The 26,279-nt window shown below is 40.6% G+C and overlaps 2 protein-coding genes across 5 annotated transcripts in view; one reads left to right on the top strand and one right to left on the bottom strand.

The window, feature by feature from the left end:
• stxbp1a (syntaxin binding protein 1a) overlaps window positions 1-1,919 on the top strand; it is a 61,428-nt gene extending 59,509 nt beyond the window's left edge. For all 3 annotated transcript variants that reach the window (XM_037751941.1, XM_037751938.1, XM_037751940.1), the window contains one exon: window positions 151-1,919. Coding sequence is in view for 1 of the 3 variants with exons in the window: in XM_037751940.1 (XP_037607868.1) it covers window positions 151-233 (83 nt within the window). In the remaining 2 variants the exon portion in view is untranslated. The remainder of the gene's footprint in view (window positions 1-150) is intronic.
• A 309-nt stretch (window positions 1,920-2,228) lies between these two features.
• Window positions 2,229-24,877, bottom strand: akna (AT-hook transcription factor). 2 transcript variants are annotated; one of them, XM_037751934.1, is made up of 24 exons: window positions 24,652-24,875; window positions 17,938-18,547; window positions 16,927-17,662; window positions 16,473-16,776; window positions 14,851-14,925; window positions 12,701-12,763; window positions 12,114-12,270; window positions 11,870-11,970; window positions 11,713-11,772; window positions 11,511-11,629; window positions 11,237-11,408; window positions 10,899-11,068; window positions 10,504-10,668; window positions 9,966-10,215; window positions 8,255-8,361; window positions 7,752-8,014; window positions 7,477-7,627; window positions 6,812-6,964; window positions 6,505-6,635; window positions 6,072-6,197; window positions 5,421-5,537; window positions 5,204-5,290; window positions 4,765-4,909; window positions 2,229-3,636 (listed from the first exon to the last, which is right to left on the bottom strand). In XM_037751934.1, exons 2-24 carry the CDS (start codon window positions 18,323-18,325, stop codon window positions 3,393-3,395), a joined length of 4,284 nt encoding a protein of 1,427 aa, XP_037607862.1. In that variant the 5' UTR covers window positions 18,326-18,547; window positions 24,652-24,875; the 3' UTR covers window positions 2,229-3,392. The 2 variants fall into 2 exon arrangements, with proteins under 2 accessions (XP_037607862.1, XP_037607863.1); XM_037751935.1 differs by lacking the exon at window positions 12,701-12,763 and having other exon boundaries at window positions 24,652-24,877.
• Window positions 24,878-26,279: the final 1,402 nt, after the last annotated feature.

The following is a 26,279-nucleotide window of genomic DNA, read 5'->3' as shown; positions in this document are numbered from 1 at the left end:
ATTTTTTATTTTTGCAGGTTTAGTCCTCCATACATCTACAGTTGGCATTCATAGCAAGAGCTGAAAACACATTTTTCATCTGTTTCCTTCCAAACGTGCAGATCTAACTCTCTGTTTGTTTGTGTGTGTGTGTTCTATGCGTGTCTCCAGGATCGACTCACATCTTCACCCCCACCAGCCTGCTGGAGCAGCTCAAGGCCATGAACAAACCAGATGAGGAAGTCACAAGCTAAGATCCTCTAAATACGTCTCTCTCCTCTTTACCTTTCCCCCCTTCTACCCATCTTACCGCTGTATCCTTCCCTCCCACAAAAAACCCTACATTAATTGTGTATGCATCTTGCTTGAGAAGAAAAAGACATCTTAGATGATGAAAAAAATATATGTTGTATAAAAATTGTTGCAAGTATTCTCATGTTTTACAATGGATGCAACTAAATGAGCTTATTTAAAAAAAAGGTTTAAATATCACAACAGATGGCCATTTAAAACTGAAAGTACCAAAATGTAATATTGTATGCTATGAAACCTGTGCAAAAGGTAAAGACATTTTCTCGTTTGTTCCTTTGGGTTTCCTCCTTGGTGTGAGTTTTATTGAAAGCGGGTCGAGGAGGGATGTGCCGTTTGAGAGGTTGATGTTGTAAAATATATCAGTCAACATGCAATATATATATAATATATTTGTCAGAGAGGAGCCCTCCCCCACCCCCATCCCTTGCCCATTTGAGATGTTCGTACACAGTAGCATGCTTGGACTTGTGTGGACTGTTAATGTGTTTGTATCCAGTGTGGATGTTCTGGGAGCTGCAGAGTTAGCAATTGAATACTACAATGAAAACCTTTGTTTTGAGTATCAAAGTATAAATACATGTTTTGAAACTTTTCAAACCACTCCTGAAGCATTACCCCACTACCATACGGTCCATCTGTAAACTCAGTTCATTAGGTAGAACTATGAAAAAATGTAAATCTGATGCATTATACTCTGATGTGTTTTTAATATTTAGTCTACTGATACTCAAAACATACATTTTCGTTAAAGTATTTGTGTCAAAATGCTTGGTTGAGCAGACGTTGGAAAGAGAGCGAGCTCTGTAAAAAGCCAGAATCATCCCTCCTCCGGCTGCCGAGACTGTAAAGTATTTACTTGCCACAACCTTTTCCTTTCTCCGGAGAAACTTCACGTTTTAATGTCGAAAAGGCCGTTGCTTGCTGATATTTAATGAATAATCTTAAAAAGGGCCAGTTGTATTTCAGTATTGTATCCTGTCAGATTAAGTCTTATCATTGGTTAGTAATGATGTTTAATTGGGCCATGCACTGAGTAGTGTTGTGTATGTGCCATATGTTGCCGTTTTAGCGTCTCACTGTTGACTGGTAATATTTCTGACTGTGAAGTAGTGATACTTTTCCTTTAAAAAATGTCAATGTGAAGCCGCCGTGTTTGTGATGTTTTAGCTCTAGCTGTTAGTGGTCAACCCGGGAAAAAAGAACTAATATCTATATTTTTTTTGTCTGTTTCCTCCTCTGGTGCAATGTAAAACCCTCCAATGGTGAATGGCTTTGCAAAAAAAACAACCTTAAATCCACCCTTTTCACTTTTATTTCCTCCCTCCCTTCCCTCCTTCCTGGCCAAACAAGTTGTATATTGCACTATAATGCGTTTTCTGTGATGCAAACGCTTGACTTTGTGTTCACTTTTTTTCTATTATAATTTGCTGTTGTATAGGGTTTACTCAATTGATTTATATCAAATTTATTTATCAGAGAAAAAAATAATAGTGATGCAATAGTCTGTCCTAAAACTGTTTAACTTATTGGGATTGTATGTTTGCGAGTGTTGAAGCACAAACAATACTTCCATGTGTACCTAATATGTACTAAGGCTGTCTAATAAATTGGCTTCCATTACATTAAAAGGCTCTTTTTTAATTGTAGCTTTCGATTTGTTTAAACTACCAAAAAATGACACCAAATGTTAATTTTTACATTTATTTGGCTCCTTAGGGACACCTGAAAAGATTCCCTGCAAAATAATTTGAAAAAGACCTACAGTTTGAAAAATAATGGTACAAAAAAAAGGATTGGAAATGAATAATAAACAGAATTATCTTAAACATCCACAGTTCTAAGGTATATTTCAACCAAACATTCATTAAATAATCTGTAAAAAACAAAGTCTCCTCTGTTTGTGTTGCTGTTCCCAGTGCTGGTGTGTGAATGATTGATCCACATAAAGCTGGTCAGTTACAGTAGACTTACTCGTCTGGCTCATACAGTTACACTTGCAAAGTTATGATAAAATACTGTACAAATTCTATTCTAAAACTTCAACATAGAAGCGGGCTAATTTTGAGGATATCCAGCATCTCAGGTCCACACGACCATTTACAAAATAGATCCATGGTGGTCCCTTTGTAGGACCATCCAGAAATAACTCACAACAGGTGCAATGAGCGAGTGCATTTCATTTACAGCGCAGCATGCTACTGTATCAATGAGGAAAAAACAGCTTATACAGCAACTAAAATAACACTGAACTTATTAGATTTCTACAACTAGAAAATATTTTTTAAAAAAACCACATGATTAATGAAGACAGTCACATGATCAATAAATAGCTCAAATTAACTATTAACTCATGACGAAGAATAAACTAACTCCTTGAAAATCAACATTTTTAATTAAACTGACCTACATTATTTTAGAAAGTATGTCATTTCAATGTATGCCAGCACATCTTTTGAAATTATTATTATGACTGCTAAAGAAACAAATTCTTGTTTGGCCACCTAAGCCTTAAAGGAGCTCTATACGGAATTCAGAGCAAATCTATGGTTGAGGGATTGCCTCCACACGGCTCTCAACACGCATCTAACAGTGTTAACAGTGCAAATAATGGCAACAGTGTTGACAGTGTTAACCTGAGGGGGAACCGGAGGGTGGGCGCTACTCTTACGCAACAACGACATGGGTTGGGATGGCGTTATCAGCTATAACCGCTCTATAAGAGCAGTGCAGAGCAGCGGCGATTAGCTAGCCAGTGTGGCAAACACACTGGGACATACGTACTGGCTATGTCAGCAAAGCACGGAGAAGCTCGGCTTACAACACACACAGAGGGTGAGAGACTTCATTCTCTGCTCAGGTAGACAATAGTCGTTTGCTGCTATATTAATGCTCTGAATGTCATATAGAGCACCTTTAAATTATGCCATAAAATTACGCTTTATAAAAAGGCAGTAAACAAAGCTTCAGTAACAGTTTTTTTTCTCCTAACGTAGGAACTAAAGAAAAGTTACAAAGAAGAGATGGATTTTAGATTATTTATTCACCTGGTCTTGCACTCGCTCCGTCCAGCTCCTGGCTGTGTTGACAGCCTCAGGTTAATGTTAACTGCAGGACTGAGCCAGCAGCTCCTGGTAGTTCAGTCCAGTAGCCAGAGAGCTAGCCATGTGTCCAGAGGTGTGTTTCATGTGTCGAGCTGCTTTGATAGCTCTGTTCAGAGAGGTGTCCGTGGAGCGCAGCTCGCCAGCGGACAGGGAGCGTCTCGTCCTCACCTTCCTGCGACCTCTGACCCCTGAGGATGAGCCGGTGTTGTTGTTGGGAGGCACGTAGAGGGGCGATGAGTACAGCCTGAAGAGAGGGTAACGTTGATGACAAAACAATGTAGTTTGAACAGTTCAGATAAAAATTGAATGACAAACAGAATGTGCTTTATAGTTTTTGCAGTTTGTGTAAAAGTAAAACATACCAATTCAGGAAATGACAGAATATGTACACTGACTGAAATTTTGGAGTGCCATTGTCAATTAAACTTCACAAAGAGAAATGTGTTTCCAGAGATGCTGTATTTGTGTATTTGATATCTGAGAACCATGTCAAGCTGTTTCACTAACAATACTTTGATTCATGTTTTGCAGCTGTGAGGAGCTCCCCTATTTCCTTGGTGCTTTGCATTGTACAGTATACTTCATTTTGGCACTTTTCTTGTACTGTAACAGAGACTCAGGTTCTGCATACATTAAGTTTGTCAACTACAGGTGACTTTTTCTGGAGGGCAGAATCTGCCAAAATCAAAACAGGAATAAATAAATGACTTGATAAATAAATATGCCATTAAATGTACTAAAATTAATATTAAAAATCAATGTAGGCATTAATTAACTGATAAATTGATATTTCGGTTATAATTTATCTTTGTATTTATTCCCCTATCTACTCTTCTATTTAATTTCCCCTTTTATTTATTATTTTTTTATGAGCTTTTAAATTAACTACTTATTTTTCATTTATTTCCTCAAACTTACTTCTATATATTCTTTTCTTTATACATCTTTTTACATTTCTGCCTCATTGTGCAAATGAGGGGACTGTCATTCAACGTGTGTCATGGGGTCAGAGTTCGCCTATATGCTAGCTTGGTAGCTTTATTAAAATTAAATGTAAAAATAGATAAATAAATCAAAGCAAGCAAATCAAAACAGAAATATCAACTTATGTCACATTATACAAATTTAATTATGCGATTATTTTTGGTACATTTAATGTCATATTTGTTTATTTAGTTATTCATTTTTGATTTTGGCAGGTACCACCCTGCATAACTTTTTGCCAAAAGCGTTAGCTTATATTCTATTCTTCTTTTTGGGCTATCATTCTCTTGTAACAATAAGCATCCGTTTCAGAGGCCAGTCAATCAACCTAATGGGCACTTCATCATATGTCTGGTGTGTGTGTGGTAAGAGAGGGCAGGTTACTTACAGGAGTGGTGGCAGGCACACGGGCATGCACTGCAGCAATGCAGGAGGAGCTGTGGCTGCAAAGTGTCTGTTCCTCACAGCGCTGTCCGGGGCCTCGGCTGGTTGGCAGCTAGAGTGTGTGGGGGAGTCTGAGACTCTGCGACAGTCTGTGAATCATACGGCAGGTCAGCAGCTCCATTAACACTTCCCAGAATTAAATTAATTTAATTTACTGCAGACTGAACTGATGTATTTCCTGAGCACAGTGACTTTACAAAACTTTGCCCTGCTGATGCTGAACAACAGACTCTCAACTGACAAGTCACTGATTACATCATCAACCACACAGAGCAAAGGCTTGGGAGGGTAAGTGTTTACACCTCTATCCACACCTCTAAACTCAGTTCTTTGTTAACAGTGTGTCGGAGCAGCATCACAGCTTTGATCACATGGTCTCTCACCTGGCTCAGTGCTTCTGTAGGGTGCAGGGCGTCCACAGAGAGGACAGTGACGACAGCGGGTCGGCTTTCTGACGCCACCCACTGGCACTGAGAGCAGGCAAACAGGACAAGTACTGAGTACAAAACTGCAACACTGGTTTCAAATTAATTAAAAACTAACGGGGATTTTAAAAACTAAACAAAAATTCCCTGCTTGGGATGACAGGAGCCTCCTTACCTTCAGGTCGCCCTCGGTAACGTGATAAACACTGAGGACAAAGAGGAGCTCGACGCCCTCTGCTGTCAGGCTTAGCTGCTGTTTGAGACAATTGTACAGACACACCAGGATGCTGCCCTGCAACACACACACACACACAAACACTCACCAGCGGGGTAGACACAATCTGTTCTGGCAGATTTGCATCTAAAATACATTAAAATAATCTTAACACTTTGCTTTTTATTATTAAACGTCACAGGTGTAGCCATGAATTCAGAAGTAGTCACATTTCTGTGTGTATATATGGAAATGTAATAGTATAATATTTGGAAGCTGGTGAGGGAAGGAAAGACTGAAGTAAGCTATAAAAGGCCTGTATGAGCAATGACAGAAGCTCTGATCATTCAGTATGTTGTCGGTTCGTACATTTTACTAGTGCTGTGGTGTCTGCTCAATATGGCTATGTCTCCTTCCAAGCAATTGCAAAAGGGAAACCACTGTTGATAAGAGAGACTGACTGCAGGCTCTTTAAATCCTGTAACAACGACACTGTCAACACTACAGTTCAATCTGCTGAGTCACTGGAGGTTCATCTGGATTGAATTATCAGCTAAAACGTCAGAAGTTGCCATGAGAAAAAGCCTGCAGTAGAGGGATGCATGTCCTTACTTTGGGGTGTTCTGCTGCGGACAGTATTTGTGTGTGAACAGCAGCTCTCTGGTGCTGCAGTGGATGTTTGAGTACACCTGGACACCAGAGGATAAGGCTGGGGTGTAGAGAGATCTGAACCCGTCACTGAAAACAAAAAACATTAAATCATAATATGCTTTTTTTTTTTCTTAAGATGAATGTACTCGCTTATGTGTCTATACATAATCTATGGACAAGTCAGTCGTTGATGCATCATCATCGTACACACGCATTTAGTCGGGTTCTTATTTGTTATTCTCTTTGGGATCAAATCCTGAGTATGACAAAATGTGATGCATTACCCTTTAGGGTGCATGTTTGCATGCTAGAATGTGTATAAATTTGGATTATACAAGATCGTTCATGCAAGGTGCTGAGTTTAACGATCAAGTGTAAATTCAGATCAACTTACAGATGTCAGGTTGAGGTGTTTGTCTGTGTGCAGAAGGTGATCTCCTGGTTGTTCGTCTCAGTGTAGAATAATCAACCTCATCACCCGTCTGTCTGTCTCTCCCGCTGACGCCACCCCGCCGCTCCCCAGACCTAAGCAATGGGAGAAGACCAAATTAAGTACAAGCCGACATAAGAAGCAGACAACTAGTTAAGTAAACAGTGTGTGTACTGTATATGTACAAAGCTATGAGCTCTGTCCTGTTGCTTCATCCTGCAGCTGTAGGACAGGTGGACTGTGTGGTTACACCACCAAGACAAAAACCAACCTGCCACGAGGTATAGAGGTGTTTTGGTGAGCGTAGTTCTCCTGAGCTGAAGGAGCTGCTCTCACAGAGCTCGGCGGCTTCTTATTTCTCAGACAGCTTTCTAGTTTCTCCCTCAGTCTGGTCACCTCGACATGCAGCGTCTGGATGGCAGCACTAAAAAACACACACAAAGAATGTTTAAAATCACATGAAACAATCCAGTTCAAGGTCATTTTTGCATTTAGTAAACGTTTTGGTTTTTCACCACCACACGTATCAAAGGTCAAACAGAAGTCCAGTAAATGGGACCAGTGAAGTGCTGCACTGTGAAAATATTCAAGTGACCAAATTGCCAGAGTATCTATGCAGGTGTCAGTCCAAACGTACATACACTCTTTGAAAAGAGTCATGCAACACCACACCATGCAGGAATCAATACGGAGTACCTCCTAATATGCAACCACATTCAATAGCAGCCGATTCTGTAATAAAATACATAAAGGAATGATGATGATAGAAACATTATGTTTGATGAGTTAACAAATCAAACAAATAACATAACAAATTATATGAGTTAACAAATCAATTTATTTTCATTCGTCAGATATAATTTCTCTGCAGGGGAACATAAACCTGGCCATGTTTGCACAGCTATCGCCATAGCAGCTGCTGTTACACACACTCACTTGCGATTGGCCACCTGACTGGAGCGCAGTGCTCTGAGGGAATCGCCATGGTGATGCTGTGCAGCGGGGGAGGAGCTTGGGCTGGAGTTGTGGAGGGAATTGATAGATTCCGTGTACTGGTCATTCAGTCTGTCTTCAGACACAGTGAGAGCTGCAGAGACGAGAGGAGGACAGCAGGTTAAATACACAATGAAGGAAAACACTTGTGAATATGAGTAATAACATAGTAAGAGAATAACATTAGCAACAGTCTGGACAGAACTTGGGAGACTCACAGCTGTCACTGTCCAGCCCAAACCCGCTGGTCTCACTGTCGGCCCTGGTTTGTTCTGACTGGTGGATGCGGCGCTGTGGAGAGCAGGAGGAAGTGCGTCTCCTCGGCCCGTGTCTCGTTCTCCTCGGCTGGTCGTGGCTGAGCTGGAGGCCCCTTCTGGGCTCTATAACCGTGCGACTGTGTGACGGTGAAGAAGCAGGAGATGGTGCTGAGACTGGGATTATTTGAGGCTTCCCTGGGTTCCTCTCCTGAGGCACTGAAACACTGTCGCAGCATGGAAGAATATTAGAATAGAGTACATAACATACAGAAAACACAAAAGGCATGATCAGCAATTTACTGTATAAAATAAGTAATAAAAAGGAGAATTGGGGGCTTTAGAGTTGTAGGGTGAGACATCAGTATGCTGTGTGTGTAACAGGGGTGGGGGATGGCACAAGAGGTAAAATTTATGATGCAGTAAATTAGGGTGGAGGCACCAGAAGCAGTGTTGGACTCCCTCACCTCTTTGAGGCCCTCTGGTGGAGAGGACTGGGAGCTGCTGCCGGAGTCAGACGGCTGCTCTCTGAACAGACAAACCCACTGTCCGTCTCCGGAGAGATGATCCCATCCTGGTCAACACAACGCAGAACAAACATTATGCAACATTTATCGATACACATTCTAGACGTAGATGCACCATTGTTTGTCATACTGGACGGCTTACTTGTGGAATCAATACATCATGCTTTAAGGTAAAAATAAAGTTTCATTAACCTCCTAACACTCCGACAGCCTGCTGGCAGCCCCAAACACTGTTCCTACTTTCAGAGGTTGTAGCGGGATCTGTTTTCAAGCTATCATAAATATCATATGAAACTAGAACAACCATGTCATGCTAGCTTGTCAGGAAGAATGCTAAATAACGCTTCAAAGTCACGCTACATTGTGGTGAGGAAAAACTGGCATGGCCATTTTCAAAGGGGTCCCTTGACCTCTGACCTCAAGATATGTGAATGAAAATGGCTGGAATGGTAAGAGGTTGATTACAGCTGATCTCTCTTTTAATTCATTGTTGCTGTTTTATTATAAAAAGCAATTAAAAGAGAGGCTGTTACACTAGTTTATAGAAGGAATTGCTGAGCATACATCAGTGCTGTTTGGGCAATCAAATCATGAGATTTGTTTGCAAGTTTACACTGACTGCATGTCAGCTGATTGTCTAGAGGCTTAAAGGCTTTTAAAACAACTCTTAATTTACAAACACTATAATAAGTACACTAAAACATTGTTTGGTGATTGAGGTAATATCACCACATTTTCCACCCTGCTCTTAATTCACATAAACATATCTGTCACGGCTTCCTTCTACTAGACGCCTTGTAGATATAAACATTTCCAACAGGTTATCTTTCAACTTATTTGGCTTGCTTTACGTTTGTGGTGACATGTTTGGCTTGTAAGGCTGGCTTGATGTTGAAGGGCTCGTGCAGTTAATCAAAATTAAATCAAGGTTGTTCCAACACACAAAATAAAAATGGTAAGCAAACTTAAATTATCTAGAGTTTTTGTATTAAACTGTGAACGTTAAACAGTTGAGCTTTCTTCAGCGTCTGCAGCCTCAATTGCCCACACCTCACTCTACTGATTAGCTGGAGCACCGTGGGAATTGTAGTCCTATAATTTTCAGTGGCTTACAGAGGTCACCACTAGGTGGCAATATTGTTTTGACTATTTACACAAAACAACAAACAAAAACACAACTGGCTCTAACAATATCAGAGAGAACAGTGTTTTAGGGTTTCACTGTTGATTTCTGCACAAGCTAATACAGGAGCAACAGTATCAATTTCATTTTCATGTATGTGTGTGTATAGAACCAATTTTCATTCACATATCTTAAGGTCAGAGGTCAAGGGACCCCTTTGAAAATGGCCATCACAGTTTTTCTTCCCCAAAATTTAGCATAAATACATTTTGTAGTATTTCAGGAACAAAACTTTAATGAGCTGCATCAATATCTTGACTGTAGAAGAAAATTAAAGAAACATTTTCAATATATCTGAAAGGGTGGAAGATCTAGATCTTGAGTCTCGCAAAAGCCTAAAGTAAAACCTCCTGAGGCCTCAACTCTTCACATGATCAAATGTTAAGCACTGCATGAACTGAATGAAATCAAAGTAGAATCAATGACAGACTGTTATTTCGCCCTGGCTGTTCACAGTATAAAACTGACCTGAGAAAGCACTCTGCTGCTCCCAGTTTGGAGTTTGGAGTTCCTCCTTTCCAATGTAGTAATCTCTCCCAGACTGCTCAGACTGCTGCTGTGGGACTTTCCCACATTTAACCTCCTTTTGCTACTTGGAGGATGAACGGGGGTTGTGGTGGACTGGCTGGAGGCCCTGCGTGAAGGAGGACTGGCCCTGCTGGTCTGCTGTTTGCTGGTGCAGACAGGAGGAGAGTCCTGATGGTCTGACTTTGCTTTCCTGTAAATAGAGAACAGTACAGAGAATTAAACTCAGTGGAGCTACTAAGATTAGCTTCCCCTCGAAAATACCTTTGCATGTATGTGTTTATTTCTTGTACATATGTATTTATGTTCAATTTCTGCTATCAAAAAAAATGGCTAAAATAGTAGTATTCAAGATATAAAAAATTACATTTAAACAGGAGAGTACTCAGATACAGCAACGCCTCAGAACTGTCCAGTACAAGAACAAACATTACTGCTGGTGAAACTGCAGCTCATCTTGTCTGCTTCTCTGAAGACTAACCTCTGCGGAAGACTTTTCTGCACTTCCAGGTTTCCAGTTCCGTGACCCTGTCTCTCTTCCTCCTCGTCCCCAGGCTGCATGTCGCTTCTTAAGGCAACAGAAAGGGGAGCTCCTTCCCTCTGGCTATGGTCTAAAAGTTTGGGAAGCTCCCTGAAGCTTTGGTAGCTAAACAGAAGGAGGAAAAAAAAACATTCAGGGTGAAATAATGAGAGTCCAGCCTGCAGTCTGAGGTCCTGATTTTCCAGATCTCCTTCTGACAGTGAGCAAAAGAATCTAAAACAGTTGGGTTAAGAATATCTCCTAACATTAATCAAATCCTTCCACAGCAAAGGTACTGATGGTCACACGGTCTTTATTCAAAGCGAAGAACTGAAAACACAAGCATCACCACTCACTGATCCATTAGCGTGGTGAAGTCTTGATCAAGATGTCTGTGTTTGCCATTCAGACGTTTGAAGTAGAGAGGATTCAGAGTTTCCTCCCCTTCGTCACTCTCTTCACTGGCTGAGCTCACCTCAATAGCCGCTGCTTCTCCTGGATCAACTAGCAAAGGCACAGGTGGACTCTGGAAGGAGATGAAGTAGAATAAATATAAATACAGATCTCCTCTTGTATTTCTGTTCAGAAGACTATCAGAGTTTCACTCTACATGCACGAGTACAAAAGTCGAACAGACATTCTGCACAGTTCAAGGACAGAGTGCATTAATACCAAAACAGCTGTTTAAATGTACCTGTGGGTGATTCAGAGTTTCTCCCCCCTCAGAGGGTACAGATAAAGGGGTGGGTTGACGAGGGGGAGAGGGAGGAGCCTCACAGGTAGGCTGCTCCTGTTGCATCTGCTCCCCCTGCTCCTTCAGCTCCTCCATACGCAGCCCGCACTGAAAGATCAGTCCTTCCAGCTCCCTGATACATACAACATGCACGCACAAATATAATAAAAACAACTGAGTGAACATATGCACAGAATATAAAATGTAAAGGATGTATTTATCTTGGGACTCTCACCGTTTAGGGTCAAAGTGGCTGATATCTGCCCCTCGCTGCTGCAGGAGTTTGTGCTCATCCCTCGCTAACAGGTAGCCCCTTTCTAAAGAGTCGAGGCCCTCAGCAAGCTGTGAGAGACCCTGAAGAAGAGCGTGGCTTCGTTAGTTTGGATATGAGCAAGCCATTCAAAATCATTCTCTAAACAATTTAAACTGAGTCTTACCTTCATCTGTTCAAAAGGTTTGAGTCTTTTGCTCTTTAGGAGATCGTCAAAAGTCTGCAGCTGAATGAAGAACACCAAAACCGTTAGCTCTCGATCACATCATCTAGTAAATCTGTAAGGATTCCATCACTGTTGATAGTTTTAATAGGTCATTTACCTGCTTGAGGAACTTGTCGGCCTGAATGTAGAGAATCTTGGCCAGCTGCTGTCCTACCTGAGGGTCTGGGCTTCTTGTAGAAGGACAGGCAGATGAACTTCCTGTTCATTTGGCAGACAGGTGCAGAGGAAAGAAGAGTTATATGATGTAAGTTGTACAGAATGATGCAACGTTAGCAGCAGCTGAATGATAGATGAAATGAATTTGACAGCAAAATGATACATATTGAATAGGATGAATGTACTCTGAGGAGTGCTGTGTTCGTTTGGATGAAGAGAGGCTGAGTTGATCTTTGCTCTCTGAGCCTGAGGAAAATCCAGCATCATGATCTTTGTAGTGTTCTGGTTCGGTCCGGACTGCACCAAGTGGCCGGGCTTTGGAGGGTCAGAGTACAGGTTCACCTGGTGGAGATAGGAAAAATGTACAAGTCTGGTGGTAACTTATAACCACCATATTGGCGTAACTTTTTCCTTTCCACAAAAATGGTGATATCAGTGAAAATAGTGTGTGTGTTTGTTTACACTTTTAAGTAAAAGAAATTCAGTTTTGTAAAAAAGATCCACCCTGCCTGTGTGATGTTCTACTAGCAGAAGGAGGAGGAGACGGATGGTGGTTCAGAGTTGTGGTGAAGGAGATGTAGGAGAGGCGGAGAGCCCAGTAAGCTGATTTTAATTGGTGCTGATTGTGGAGCGCTACTGCTCCAACAGAAATGGGCCAATAATTCCTTAAAGGAGCTACTACACTACACTTCAACACTCATCCTGTCTCTCCTTGTCTTTCATTTCTTTTTTCTCTCACTTTTTCTTCCCTAATCTTTCGTTTCTGACATACTGCTCTGCCTCGGTCTGTGATGTGCTGACAATGGCTGGGCTCTTGGTTCTCTATGGGTCCGTCCTGTAGAAATAAAGTTGAGGAATAAAGACACACAACAAGCTAATATATATTTAAATATACATCTGAAATAAAGAATTTAGCATCTTTATTTTATAAACCTCCCTTTTTAGATTTGCTTTCATTAGAGTCTTCTTTACACTTTTAGCCACAATTGTTTTATTGTTGCTCGATTATCTTGGCTTCTATTGCACAGATTGAATTTCTACATACCCTAAATATGTGATTGTCATTATTCATATTCATATATTGATGCTAGAATTATTTTAATCAGGCATAAAAGGGTACAGAGTATTGTTGGGTAATGCATCATATTTACGAAAGCCATGAGAGGCAAGTGAAAAAAAAAAATCCTGGTGATCCATTTTTCTAATGGTACATGTCCACAGGGGTATTTTTTATTGCGAGGGATCAGCTCGCTTTCCAGCATTGGACGATTGATGGGCTGCCACTAAACACACGGCACTAGGCACCTGATTGGATGAACGCTTTCCCTTTTGGGCTTGTGCTCCCAGCTTTCAAACCGGAACCATGGCAGCTTCTTTGGAAACTTACTTCTCTTATATCACAAGATTAGTTCACCGAAATGTGATTCTGAAAACATTTTATGCGACAAATAAGCCACGCAGTCACTGAATCTGTCTTCGTTTTGGATCAACAAGAGTTAGTTTAAAAGTTTCTAGGGGAGTTTCCAGAGGCGGCGATTCGCGCAGGACGCTCCTGATTTGCATAAAGTAGCCTAGACCTCAACTCTATGCAAATAAGGTGGGCAAATGTGACGCCCCGACTCTCGAATTGCGCCGCCACGCTACCAGAATGCGTTGCACAGCTGCTTACATAGACAATGAATGGGAAGCATGAAAAGGAAGGAGGCTGTGGACATGTACTATAAGTCTGATCTAAATTGTTTTCTCTTCTGTGTTTATGACTTAAGAGCAGCAGAAAAAAGATTTTGTCCATAATTTCGTTCCTTCATTTTTATTCTCATCTGTGAAACAGGTGGAAAAAAACTATTTTGCCTTTTTTTCTTGTCAGGATCATTTTTGTAAGTGTTTGTTATTGTAATACTCATTTCGGCCACAAGAGGCTGAAGTTCACCACTACCTCATGTTCTAAATAGGACTAAATGCATTCATGTTTTCTTCCAGGTGAGTTTTTATTTCTCCATGCACTCTAAACACAAGGTATTTTGTGTTAGTAAGTCACGTAATAGAAAACTCACCAGAAATGAAGGAAATAATAGTCTGTATGTTCATTCAGTGGATAATGTGTGAGCTACACACTTGCAGCAGCAGATAAACAACCAATGAATGTTACTGAATGCTAAAATAGTACTGACCACATTCAGAAAAAACACACACAAAGGGATAATTGTCATTGGCTGAAAGAGTTTGGTCACAAGAGGACCTTCTTATAGCTGACTGTTTTGTTTAGTCATGTCATATGGACTGTGGCCTTGGTTCATTTTAGAGGAGCCTTTTTGTTGGATCCTAGTATCCTAGATTCTCTGTATCTACCACACTGGATTTTATTCTGGTCCTGATTCAACTTCTGTGTGTACTGAACAGGGTGCACACTGCACACAGACAGTGTCTTTTGTTCTCAGATATTACTGTACAGACTATAGAGGAGCCTCCATTTGTCCACACATTATCTGTACCTGTTCTGTCTCTTTGTGCAGCCTGTGTTTGCACATAAAACAGTAGCTATGTGTGAGATTTCTCACAAAAATATCAGATAAAATGGATGGTCTAATCTTAAATTGTCAAAATGTAGGGGGATGCTGAAACAGACATAATAGTGCTTTCACTGCTGCACCTTTATTCAATGAAAAGCCACAGCTATTGTAGAAGTAAAACATTTATACCTGCCTTTGAAAAGTAATAGAATATTTTAATAAACTATTTGAGAAAAATAAACCTTCCATCATTTGGAAGCTTTGTCATAACTTGGAGGTGCTATAGTGATTTAAAATTGACACCAAAAGTAAATCTTTATGGCACCGATATGTACTGTTTTTTTTAAAAGCCCCGCACTACTACACAACATCAAATAGTGATAAATTATAGCCTGATTTCCAGATTAACTACCTTGGCTTCGAGGCGCAGGCGATCAATGGTGTTCTCTGCCTCTGCGTACTTAGTCAGCAGTCTGTTGTAGTCGTCCTGCAGCGGGGGGAGAGGGAGAGGAAATAGGAACGTAAGAGGAAAGGAAGAGAAGAAAAAACGAGAGTGCAAAACAAGCATGTGAGGCAAGAAAAAAGGGAGGGGTGAAAAAGAAAAGGAAGAGAGCAAAGTTTGGAAAAAAAAGTGGAGGCAAGGAATGAGAGGGCAGAGAGAATGGAACAGGATTTAGGAACTGTTAGGTCTAATTCATAAGTCTGTCACAGATAAACAGACTAGATCAGAAATATTTGTCCACCCTGGGGCTGTTTTTCATCCTCTGAAATATTATTGTAAGCTGTAGCATTAAGATTAGAACAGACAATGGTGTGTTTCCAACTTTGTATCAACAGTTTGGGGTAGACCCTTTCCTAAGCACAAAGCCTGGTATATAAAGAAATGGTTTTCCCAGTTTGGTGTGGAAGAACTTGAACGGTCTGCACAGAGTCCTGAACTCAACCCCATCCAACACCTTTGAGGTGAGCTGGAACACCGACTGTGAGCCAGGTTTTATCGGCCAATATCAGTATTGTATGCCAGTATAGATGTTATAATTACACTGCTGCAATGCAGATAACATAGTGCCACATTCTCACTAATTAAACTGCAAAATAACTGTAGTGACTCTATTATCAATCATACTAAGACTAGTTTGAATACAGCATGGGGCTTGTGCAGTAGCCAAACTAATATCACATAGGTGGTGCAAAGGGAGAAAAGACCAGTAGAGGACTGAAATTTTAGAAGTACATTTATAAAAAAAAAAGAGAAAAGCAAGGATTGCCTGGAGGACAAATTCATTATTGCTAATATATTACAGTATAACTGAGGAAAAAGTAATTTGTGTTGTCTCAAGGTCAATGATCTGCAGACCTTATTCCACCTCACACTTTCAATCAAAATATCTGTAGTATAAAGATAAGTCACAAGTCCAAGCTTTGTAATTCCCTTGGTGCAGCAGACTGATTGAACAAAGCGTTTAGAATGTAGTACTGGAATATGGGCCAAAATAAACAAGGGCAAAAAAACAATCCCTACACCATCCAAGACTTCAACAGAAGAGATATTACTGTTTCTGGTTGATGTTCCCTCTTTCACTTCTGTGTGCCTGTCTTACTCATGATGGAATTTTTTTTGACTTGAGCGTTGCTACAGAAACAGGGAGGATGTCGAGAGCAACAGCTGGTCTACTGCTGCCTCTGGGAATGAGCAAGGATGGCGGGGAAGAGGTTGCAATTTCCTTTAAGAAATTTCTCTTAGGACATTTTAAGAAAATAGGAAAAACCTTTTAGGTTTTTTTTAGGGCTCCTGTTCGTGACATGACGTGACGTGACGTGACGTGACGTGACGTGACGTGACGTGACGTGACGTGACGTCACGCTTTCTGCTGGTGGTGCTGCTTTTTTTTCCCAATCAAATATTGATAAATTATATTTTATATATTTACATATTTGAATATCTGTTTTTTTTTTACAATTCGAATATGTATTAAAATGTAGAATGTTCATTGACAGCCCTAGTGTAGATGTACTCTCAGTCTCTACCAGTACCTGTAGTTGTTCGAGCAGTGTGGTGGCCTGCTGGCGGCATCTGAACTCCTGAGGCACAGTGGAGTTGGGGGCACCTGTTAGTGGTTTGTAAGAGTCTGATGAGGCAGGAGACCAATCGGTGGTGTTCAGTAGGACTTCTTTCACAATGTCAGCAGGGGATTTAAACACTAAGGGGGGCTCAGGTGACAGGGACTCCCTCTTGGAAGAGTGCCTGCTCTTGGGGGGCTTGTAACCACCTTTGGGGAAATGGACCCTGGGCTCCACCTTGGAGAAGTCTGGCGTGCGGTAACTCAGAGGCTCTTTTCTAGAAATATAATCAAATTCATGGTTAGTGCTTTTTATGAAAAGAAAAAAAACACAATCCTGATGCATAAAAACTGAAAAAACAAGGAAGGATAAAAAAGCTACAACATAAGGCGTGGTAAAATAATTGGCTATGGGGATTGTGGCTCACCTGGATTCATCCACTTCAGCAGCAGCACTCCTGGCTCTGGGTGTCCTCGGCTCTATGTCAGGACCTGGGCTCTGATGTTTGAATTTTAAGGGGTCCGCCTTGGCTGTGCTGAGGGAACAAGTCCTTGAATATGTAGCTTCAGGGGAGGGCTGCTTCAACTTCCTTGGTGAGGGACTGGGCTTTTTATGAGGCTTATCAGACTTATCTGATGCCTTTAAAGGCCCATTACTTGCTCCGCTGTAATGATTTGACACAACTGCTTCTGAAAACATAGCTGCTGGCTGAAGAGAAGCCCTGAGCTTTACCTCAGGACAACGGGGACTGGACTTGAGGCTTATGTGGCTCCTGTGTGATTCTGGAAGACTTTCTGTGCAGCTCATCTCCGGAAAGGGTTCAGCGTCAATCCCCTGAGCAGCAGCTATTTCCTCAGCAGTGAAGTGGAGAAGGTGGGGGAAAGTGGGGGCTGTGACAGGTGAGGCAGGCTGGGATATTGGGCAGTGATGATTGGAGGCTCTAGCAGGTTCCATGGCTAACAGGTGACCACTACAAGATCCCGTAGAGCTGATCTCAGCCAAGCCATTCGTAGTTCCAAGCTCTTTATTTTTCTTGCTGTTCCTGACACTCCTCTTCACCGCTTCCTCTCCATCTTCCTCCTCCTCTGTCATGTCGAAGTATTTGTCCCACTCAGGGACGCACTCTATCCCCTGCTCTTCTGCTCTACCCATCAAGTCCTCAACTGCCAAAAACATGGAGAACATGGGAAGACAGGTTTCAACAGAGTGCAGGCATAAACTGTCTCCCACAACAAAGGAGTCTAGCTCGTCTAGCTTTTAAGGACCATACCAGTGTGTTTACAAGTATACATTTGAATTCAAAGTGCTTCAAAGTGAATGTCGACATTAACTTGCAGTGCATTCAGAACAATGTTAAAACCCACTGTCCTCAAAAACATGTTTTGCTAGCTAACATTAAGAACAACTTCAGTCAAGGTTAAAGAAATCAAAGACTCACATAGTGACAGTATTTGTACATCCTCTTCTGGTGATTGGTTGTGGGACAGATGTTCACCCAGGTTGTAACTCGGCTCCTCAGGTGAATCCCTCTCATGCCCACTATGGTCTGCGTCCTCTGGGGTGAGGGATCCGGAGTACAAGTTTGGATTAGATTCTCCATCTGAATCACAACAAGACTGCCCCAACTCCACATCCTCCAGTGCCTCCGACAGTCCGATGATGCCATTCTCATCCATCTGGCTAAAAAAGTTGACGTCTTTCTGTGCCTGTCCTTCATCCTCATCCTCCAACACATCCTCGGATATTACAGAGCTGGTGGGTGAGGTGCGGACCGGGGCAGGGGTCCAGAATAGGACCCCTGCCGTGGTGTTCTTTCTTGTCTCCATTCACCTATCAGCCCTGACCTCAATTAGTGTCTCAGCCAGGCACAGGAACGTCCTGCATCTTTTCTTGTTGATCTGGCCCTGCAGTGACGTCTACTTTCAAAGCCATGTCTACAGAAGGTTACTGATTGCAGGTCATGTCATTAAGCTGGTAACAGTCCAGAGATACAGCTGAGGAGGACAGTCTTCGCCTTGAGGAAGGCGAGATCTCTTTGGATGCGATTCCTGAAACACAAAATAGTACCAGCTGTTCAGTATCTATAACCTATTACAGACAGAGGTTTCCAGAGGAAATCAAGAAAAATAAACATGTACAAGGACAAGTTCATAAAAAGAAAATACTCGCTTAATGAAATATCTTAGACTACCAGAACATTGTGTTTAACTCTAGCAGTAAAAGGTAAACTGTGTTGTAATACAACAGACAAAAAACCCTGAAATGATTAGTCAGTTAATCAACTGAAAAGCATCAATTTCAATTAATCAATCAATAGTTTTATTCATTTTTTAAGGAAAAATGTGAATACAAAAAAAAAAATACGATTGGTTCCAGCTTTTCAAATCGACATAGGACAGGTTAATAAACTGAATATCTTTGGGTTTTGGACTGTTAGACAAAACAAGCTATTTGAGGACATCACCTTCAGCTATGGAAAATTGTGATGGGCATTTTTTTCACATTTTTGACCATTCATAAACCCAATGATTTATCAATTAATCAACAAAACAATCACAAGTTTCATTCAAATCCAGCAGAAAACACATTGAGAACGTTTAAACTTGACGCTGTGAATTATTTTACTTGTGCAGTTAAATGATTTATTATACAGAAAGCTGTGGCAAAGCACAAATGAGCTACCAGCTAATGTTTTTTGTTTTTTTTCTTTTAAAGAAGTGGGTTACTTTTTCAAGTAATGTGCTGTTGTTTTCAGTAGTGTCTATGCGATAGCGTCCTTGTCTGGCTGATCACTGTGGGGTTTTGATTTTGTTAAAATAACAAAATTAGTAGTCGATTCATATTTACAAAGCTTGTTCATCATTGTAACTATACTATCTTTGGGGGGTCGGGGGGGGGGTTTCAACAATTCCCTGGACAAGACGAGCAATTTGTAGATTACACCTCGGACATGTTTCACAATTATTAATGACATTTTATAGACTGCCGATTAATAAAAAAATAAAAATAAGCAACAGATTAATTGATCATGAATATAATGATTAGTTACAGCCTTCAAATGAATAATTATTTCAGTTAATGTACTTGTAACAAAGTGTAACAAATACCAAGCCTCTGGAAAAAAAGTGCACTATAAAAGCCAACATGTATTTTAATGTTTCCTTTATACGTTCATGTGGGTTATTTTATTCATTAAGCACTTGGAGGTGGCAGTCACAGTACATTTTGTCTTACATGTTGTGAGAGGTGCAGCAAACAAGGACTCGTTTCCAAGGTGACACGAAGTCTCTGTTAGTCTACACAATAGATAAGCATCCATTTATTGCCCCCTGCCTAAATCCTGTGCTGTCAGGTTGCACAACAAGCAATTATAGTTCTTAGTCATAGACATATCCTACATGTAACAGAGCTCAGATTAGACTAATAGTTCGCAATGTTACACCAAGTCCCCCAGATATTTCCTAGAGCTGCAACGCTCACTATGGCAACTCCACAACATGAACACGAGCTGCGCTTTCCAGCGTCTGCAATAAATCTCTGACAAGTCTTAACATACATGCCAGTGCCTCACGCCAAAAATTCTGTTACAATGCTACAACGACATCAAGCATTAAACCCTCTGAGACCCACAAAAGACGATTTTTTGATTGGTGGTTGACAAACTGTCTGTTGCAGGGATCAGACACGTAATGAGTCATTTAACAAGGTATGCATTTAAATTCTGCATTGTACTGTTTTTTGTATCAGCAGCCAGCAGGTAAAAAAAAAAACGACCACATACCAAGTCACAAACCTCAACAAGCGTCAGAGAAACTTGCTGTGAACTTAATGTATGGAAATTAGCATTTAAAAAAGCACATTCTGTACAGCAGCACTCAGATTCTCATTGGGAAAAGTGGTCACCATGTGTCTTTGTCTCGTTCATCAATATCCCAGATTACTGCAAGACGATTATTAGCCTGGTGCTTCTTACAGTGTATCCAACACACAAACCTCACACATGCACTCATCATAATGAGAATATGTTTTTTTGCGCAAAAATCCAGACAGACACTCTTCTGTGAATCCACAGCCCAGTTTTGATTGTTAGGAACAAACCCAAGGCTCAGTGAGTACGACTGACAGACTCACATCATGCTCTCTCTACAACCCTTTCACACACAAATCAGCAGAGAGTCTCCACGCTGGCCGACATGGCAAACTCACCATGCATTTAAAATAGACCACAAGGAATGAGAGCACGCAGCTCAGCGGATAAACAACTTGAGAGGTAGGTTTAGAAAAACAATAACTTCAGAATAGAAAGGGTTGGAGCTAACAGTGTAATTACAACATTATGTATTCTTTTCCTTCTACTTTGAAATGTAGCAAACAAAGGGTTAGGGTGAATATTCCTGAATTTTTTCATATTGCAATACATATAGTAGAAAAAAAATATTGCAATGTCAGTTTTTTCCAACATCGTGCAGCCCTAATTTGTACATCAACAGGAATTTAGCACAGCATGGAAGTGAAAGCAGTAGTCTGTTTATTTGAATGTAAAAGTGCAATAGAAATATGTTGTCGCGAAAATCAATGAATAATCGTGATAAATAATCGCGATATCAATATTGATCAAAATAATCGGGATCATCATTTTGGCCATAATCGTGCAGCCCTTATTTACACCTGTGTTTTCCTACTGTGACCTGTCAAAATGTCCTCTGTGAAAAAGACCTTTATCCAGCCCCACTGCTTAACTGAGTATGCATCTGTTTTAGATTAATAACAGAAAAGAAAAAGTAAAGAAAAATAAAGAAAAACTTCAGTAAAATTTTGAACGCAGGACTATTTGGTATTTTTGCATTGTGGTATTTCTACTCAATGCAGAAGTGAAGCAGACTGCAACAAACTTCTGGATAAATCAAAGCCTTTTCCAAATTCAAAAACTTTCTAGGTTTTCCATAATTGTTGAATTTCTGAGCTTCTCCGGTAAGAATAAAGCGAAGAAACAACTCACCTGTTGCTCTGCTCATACTGCCTGTTCATTCCCAGGGGAACTATGGCTTTATCTCAGCTGCCATATGGGGGGAATTAAGCTGCTCTAAAGCCCTTACAGGGGGCTTCACTGATGGTAAACAGACAATGATCATCAGTATGCATCCAGGAGACGAGGCTAGCTCAGCTCCTCACAGACAGACAGACAGACAGACAGACAGACAGCAGCAGGGCTGTAATCACCTGACTATAAGGGCGAGCTATTGGACAGGTGGGGTGGAGGAACACGAGACAGAGAGAAAGAGAGAGAATAACAGAAAGAGAGAGGGAGAATTTCTGCCAGGCTCTAATGTCATTCCAAGTCCCACGAAAGCTGTCGTAAAATCATTCAGCACAGCCAACAGGGACACACTTGGCTACATCAATTTTCACAGGATAACAACGGCTAAATCCTGAGCACAGTGAGCACCAGTGTAGCTGGAGCTGCCTCACAGGCTGGCAGAGCTAGAGCGAGTTGTAGGTGTCCTGTTTGGCCTAGTGACTAATACAGTATATGACAGCTAATCTTCTTAGGAGGCACAGGGAGAGCTCAGGACACAGGATACACTGTGCAGAGGGGACTGGTGAAAACAGTGACTGAATAAAACTGTACAATTATTTAGAATTGTGCTAAAATTATTAGTTGATTGATTAATTACTCGATAAGAAGAAAATCAATCAACGTCAGTAATAAATTAATAGTTTATGTCATTTATCGAACAAAACTGGCAAACATTCTCTGGTTCCAGCTTCTCAAATGTAGAAAAATTGAATCACTGTTGCTTCCGGCATTTTTGATTATTTCCCAACACTGTATAGACCAAACAATGAATTGATCGATCAAACAAAACAATCAACACGTTAATCGATAACGATAAAGGTGATAGTTGCAGCCCTGATTTAAAAAATAAATAAATAATCAGAACGCGGACGCGGGGGAGACCGTAGCTTTGGTCTTCAGGGCCGGAGTCTCTGCTGTACTCTGCTCCGCTGTCTGCCTGCTTGCCTTCAGTCACACACCGCGCTCGTTCTCGCCATTTCGCTCCACTCTCACATGGATGCGCGCACACTACACACTGCAGGAGAGTTAGTAGGTCTGAGAATCGCGGTCGGGAGGCTGAGGCAGGAAAAGCCAACACTAGGATCAGCAGTGATTCATGGAGAGACCTTCGTCTGGTCAGCTAACATTGCTGCAAAGCAGGTGAAATAAAGTGATATTGTGGTTTTAGCTGACGTGTGTCGCCTCACTGTTTTGATCGATGCTCGTTCATGTCTATGTAGAGCGAGCGCAAGCGCGAGCCCGACGCTGACTTTCGTTGACTTAACGGCCACAGATGTCGCTGTTAACAAGCATTTCTGATTCTTACAGTCCCTATAAACTCAGGTATGGCATTGACAGTGGTATTGAAAAAATTTAATTGATACCCATCCAGACTGATACATAAGTACAAGATGAATAAAATAGGCAAAATATCACTGAATTAACCAAGTTAAGGAGTTACCTGGATGGCTCTGCTGTGAGGTGAATTCTACTAGTCTTTCAAAAAATGCTGTTAAGTTTTGGCTACAGACAGCAAGTTTTCTCCGGTTATTTTTTGCTGGTGATAACATATCCATCAGAGGACACATCGTATTGTAAAAAATCAGTGCAGCCAAGTGGGAGTGGATTTTCTGAGCTGCTGTGTCTAGTCTACAAAAAAAAGCAGTTTCCTGCCACAGACCATGTGAAAACATATTCGCTGAAAGCCATGTGAGGAAACAACAGTCTCTTTCTGATCCACTGATTCAGAGAAGCAGGCTACTACAGCAACAATACACTCTCTTTAAAAATATATATTTTACCCATGTAGCCTTTTGACTCAAGAAAGACTTGCTTAAGCAGCTGATCCATAGTCCTGTGTTGGTCATGTATGGTTTTTCTTTTTATTCCTTTTCCCTGATGATGGGCCTTGAGGCTAGATGGTTGTGGAAGATTGTGTATGAATATGAAATTTATATATGTTTGGAAAATTTGAATTTTATTATATAAACATTTATGTATGTATACTGTATGTTTGTTTTATGAACTTGTCTTACCATTTTACCACTTCTATTATCATTGGTATGTTCTGTGATGTTCTGTTTTAGCAGTTACCATATTTGTTTTACTCTATCTGCTTTTATTGTTTGATGTTCTGTTTTAAAGGTCACATATTATAAAAAAGTGAGATTTTAACGTTTTTTTTATTGTAAAGCTGGCTTAAGTCCTATATAAATACTGTGAAAGTATCGACACACTCAATCCACAGGGAAATACACACAACCCGTATTCAGAAACTCTGCATTTGAAACAAGCCGTCAGGATTTCTGCCCATTCGTGATGTCACAAATATACAATATTAGACCCTTGACACAATTTTAAACGCATTCTAAATGTGTCCCAGTTTATTTCCTGTTGCTGTGTATGTGAATGTCATCAGCTGACAGGAAGTACACATGGACCCAAGCTGTTGCCTAGCAACGCAAATTATGTTGCAATTCCATCAAAATGTGCTAAAACGGAGCGTTTCAGACAGAGGGTGAATACAGGCATATTCAGGCTGACAGTATGAGGAAAATAAAGTTGTTTTTTTTACATTACAGCATGTAAACATGTTTTACTAGAAACACAAAATACAAGTATGAACCTGAAAATGAGCATAATATGGGACCTTTAAGGCTAAATGGTTGTGGAAGGATCCCAGGAAGACTAGCTGGTGGTATCAGCTAATGGGGATCCTTTTTAAATAAATAAATAAACAAACAAACAAACAAACAAACAAACAGGAGGTCGGTTGCCTTGAAAACCACACAACTTAAAGAGAGAAGACCCACCCCCTTGTGTCACCATGGCACTCACAACCACAACAAACCACCACCGAGGTTTCCCTCAAACACTTTCAAGCCTACACATTTGTTAAAATGCAAAATGTAGCATATTATTGTGTTACCTGAACAGTCTTACCTGAACACACTTGGTAACAGTCACCTAGCTACCAGTCAGTTTGAAAAGTTGGCTATAGTTACCCTTCACTTTGGCGTTACTCCTCACTTAAAACATCAAAACAAACACAAACAACCCACATTAACACGACATTTAGCTACGTAGTGTTGTTACCTTGATTCTGGAGGAGTCACACGAGGTAATTAATCACAAAAAAGACGTGTTTTGTGATATTTAGGAGGCTAATTAGTACACCAAGTCTGGTGAAAAGTGTGGCACTGATTTCAGCTGGCAGAGTACTCACTCGAGGCAACATGTAGTGGGTAATTTAATACCCTGAGTTTAGTATTTCAGGCATGTTTTACCTTCTAATAGACCGCGTATAAATCTTGTATTTACTCAAACAGTAGTCTTGACATCAAATTTAACCTGTTCTAACTTTACTCTGAACATAATCATTTAATTTGTGAAGTTTGTTTCGGGTAGTGTTGCCTGACAGACAAAATTCAGGCTATATTACCTTAAATCTTCAAAACCAAATACTGAGTGGTGATTGGTTATGAGGCTGCTCAGGGGGCGGGACTAGAGTCGATTTTGGGAATACAAAATTGCTGTTCAAAAAAGATGACACTAGAGGGCAACATTTACTAACTTTTTTTATACAAGTTTTTCATTCAAGAATAAAGAAAGGAAGATACTTTTCACCTTTTCCTCCTGTTATTCAGGAGATTTAAATTAAATTTTCATCTTTATTGATGTCCAACACAGGTTTTCATTAATATACACACACTATAAAACAGAATTAAATTAAATTAAATTAAATTAAATTAAATTAAATTAAAAATAGGTTGTATCGGTCAGGGGTTCTCAACATTTTGTAACTTGAGGCCCATGTCTGATTGTTAAAATAATTCTGATGACAACCTTCCCAAATAAATGACAAACTGGGCTCTATGTGTTATGCCACTGTCAGATGTAATGTAATATTCAGCTTACTCTCACCCATCACTGCCTGCCATTATGAATCCAAACTATTCAGGGTCATATTTCCACACCACACGCTTTGGAGCTTTTACCGGTGTAGGTTTGTCTCCAACATCACTTTTTGTTAAAAAAAAATGCTCCATTTTGTGTCACTGCATCCGAGACATATATGTCTGTAAAGGGGAGACTCGTGGGTACCCATAAAACCCATTTTCATTCACATACCTTGAGGTCAGAGGTCAAGGGACCCCTTTAAAAATGGCCATGCCAGTTTTTCCTCGCCAAAATTTAGCGTAACTTCGAAGTGTTATTCAGCCTCCTTCCTGAAAAGCTAGCATGGCTGGGACCAATAGATTCCTTAGGATTTTTAGTTTCATTTCATTCCAGTATCCTTCCTCTAGTTTTAAAACCCGCCAACCATTTGGCAGCACCGCCACGGCCAACTAGGTGGTTGAGAATATCTGGTATAAGTCATAGGTCAAAGTCCAAACAGTTTGACTCTGGCTTTTATCAATAGGTTCTAAAATATATTTTTTAATCATTCTTGAAAAAAATGTAATACCCTTTTCCTTCCACTCTGCTGACTTTCCCCGAGGCCGACCCTTTACATTATGAAACAGCAAAAACCTTTATTTGCCCTCTCCTGTTTGAACATGATAATCTCTCTGGTCCATAAAAAAATGGCAGTTTGGTGTGGAAGAATGACCTGACCTTTCCAGAAGAGTATAGGCTGTTATAGGAAGCCCATGGTTTTGGAAAGACATGTTCAATAACACATGACGTAATGTAATGTCTGGGTGTCCAGTCTCCACATACCT

This window comes from Sebastes umbrosus, chromosome 19, assembly GCF_015220745.1.
Source record: "Sebastes umbrosus isolate fSebUmb1 chromosome 19, fSebUmb1.pri, whole genome shotgun sequence".
Lineage (NCBI taxonomy): Eukaryota > Metazoa > Chordata > Actinopteri > Perciformes > Sebastidae > Sebastes > Sebastes umbrosus.
This window is presented reverse-complemented; position numbering and strand designations above follow the sequence as displayed.

Coding starts and splice junctions, on each gene's coding strand:
- akna (XM_037751934.1), bottom strand. CDS start 18,325: ATGGAGACAAGAAAGAACACCACGGCAGGGGTCCTATTCTGGACCCCT. Junction 11,630..11,712: donor AACCTTTTGAACAGATGAAG/GTAAGACTCAGT, acceptor GCTCTTCTTCAG/GGTCTCTCACAGCTTGCTGA. Junction 4,910..5,203: donor CTACAGAAGCACTGAGCCAG/GTGAGAGACCAT, acceptor TATGATTCACAG/ACTGTCGCAGAGTCTCAGAC.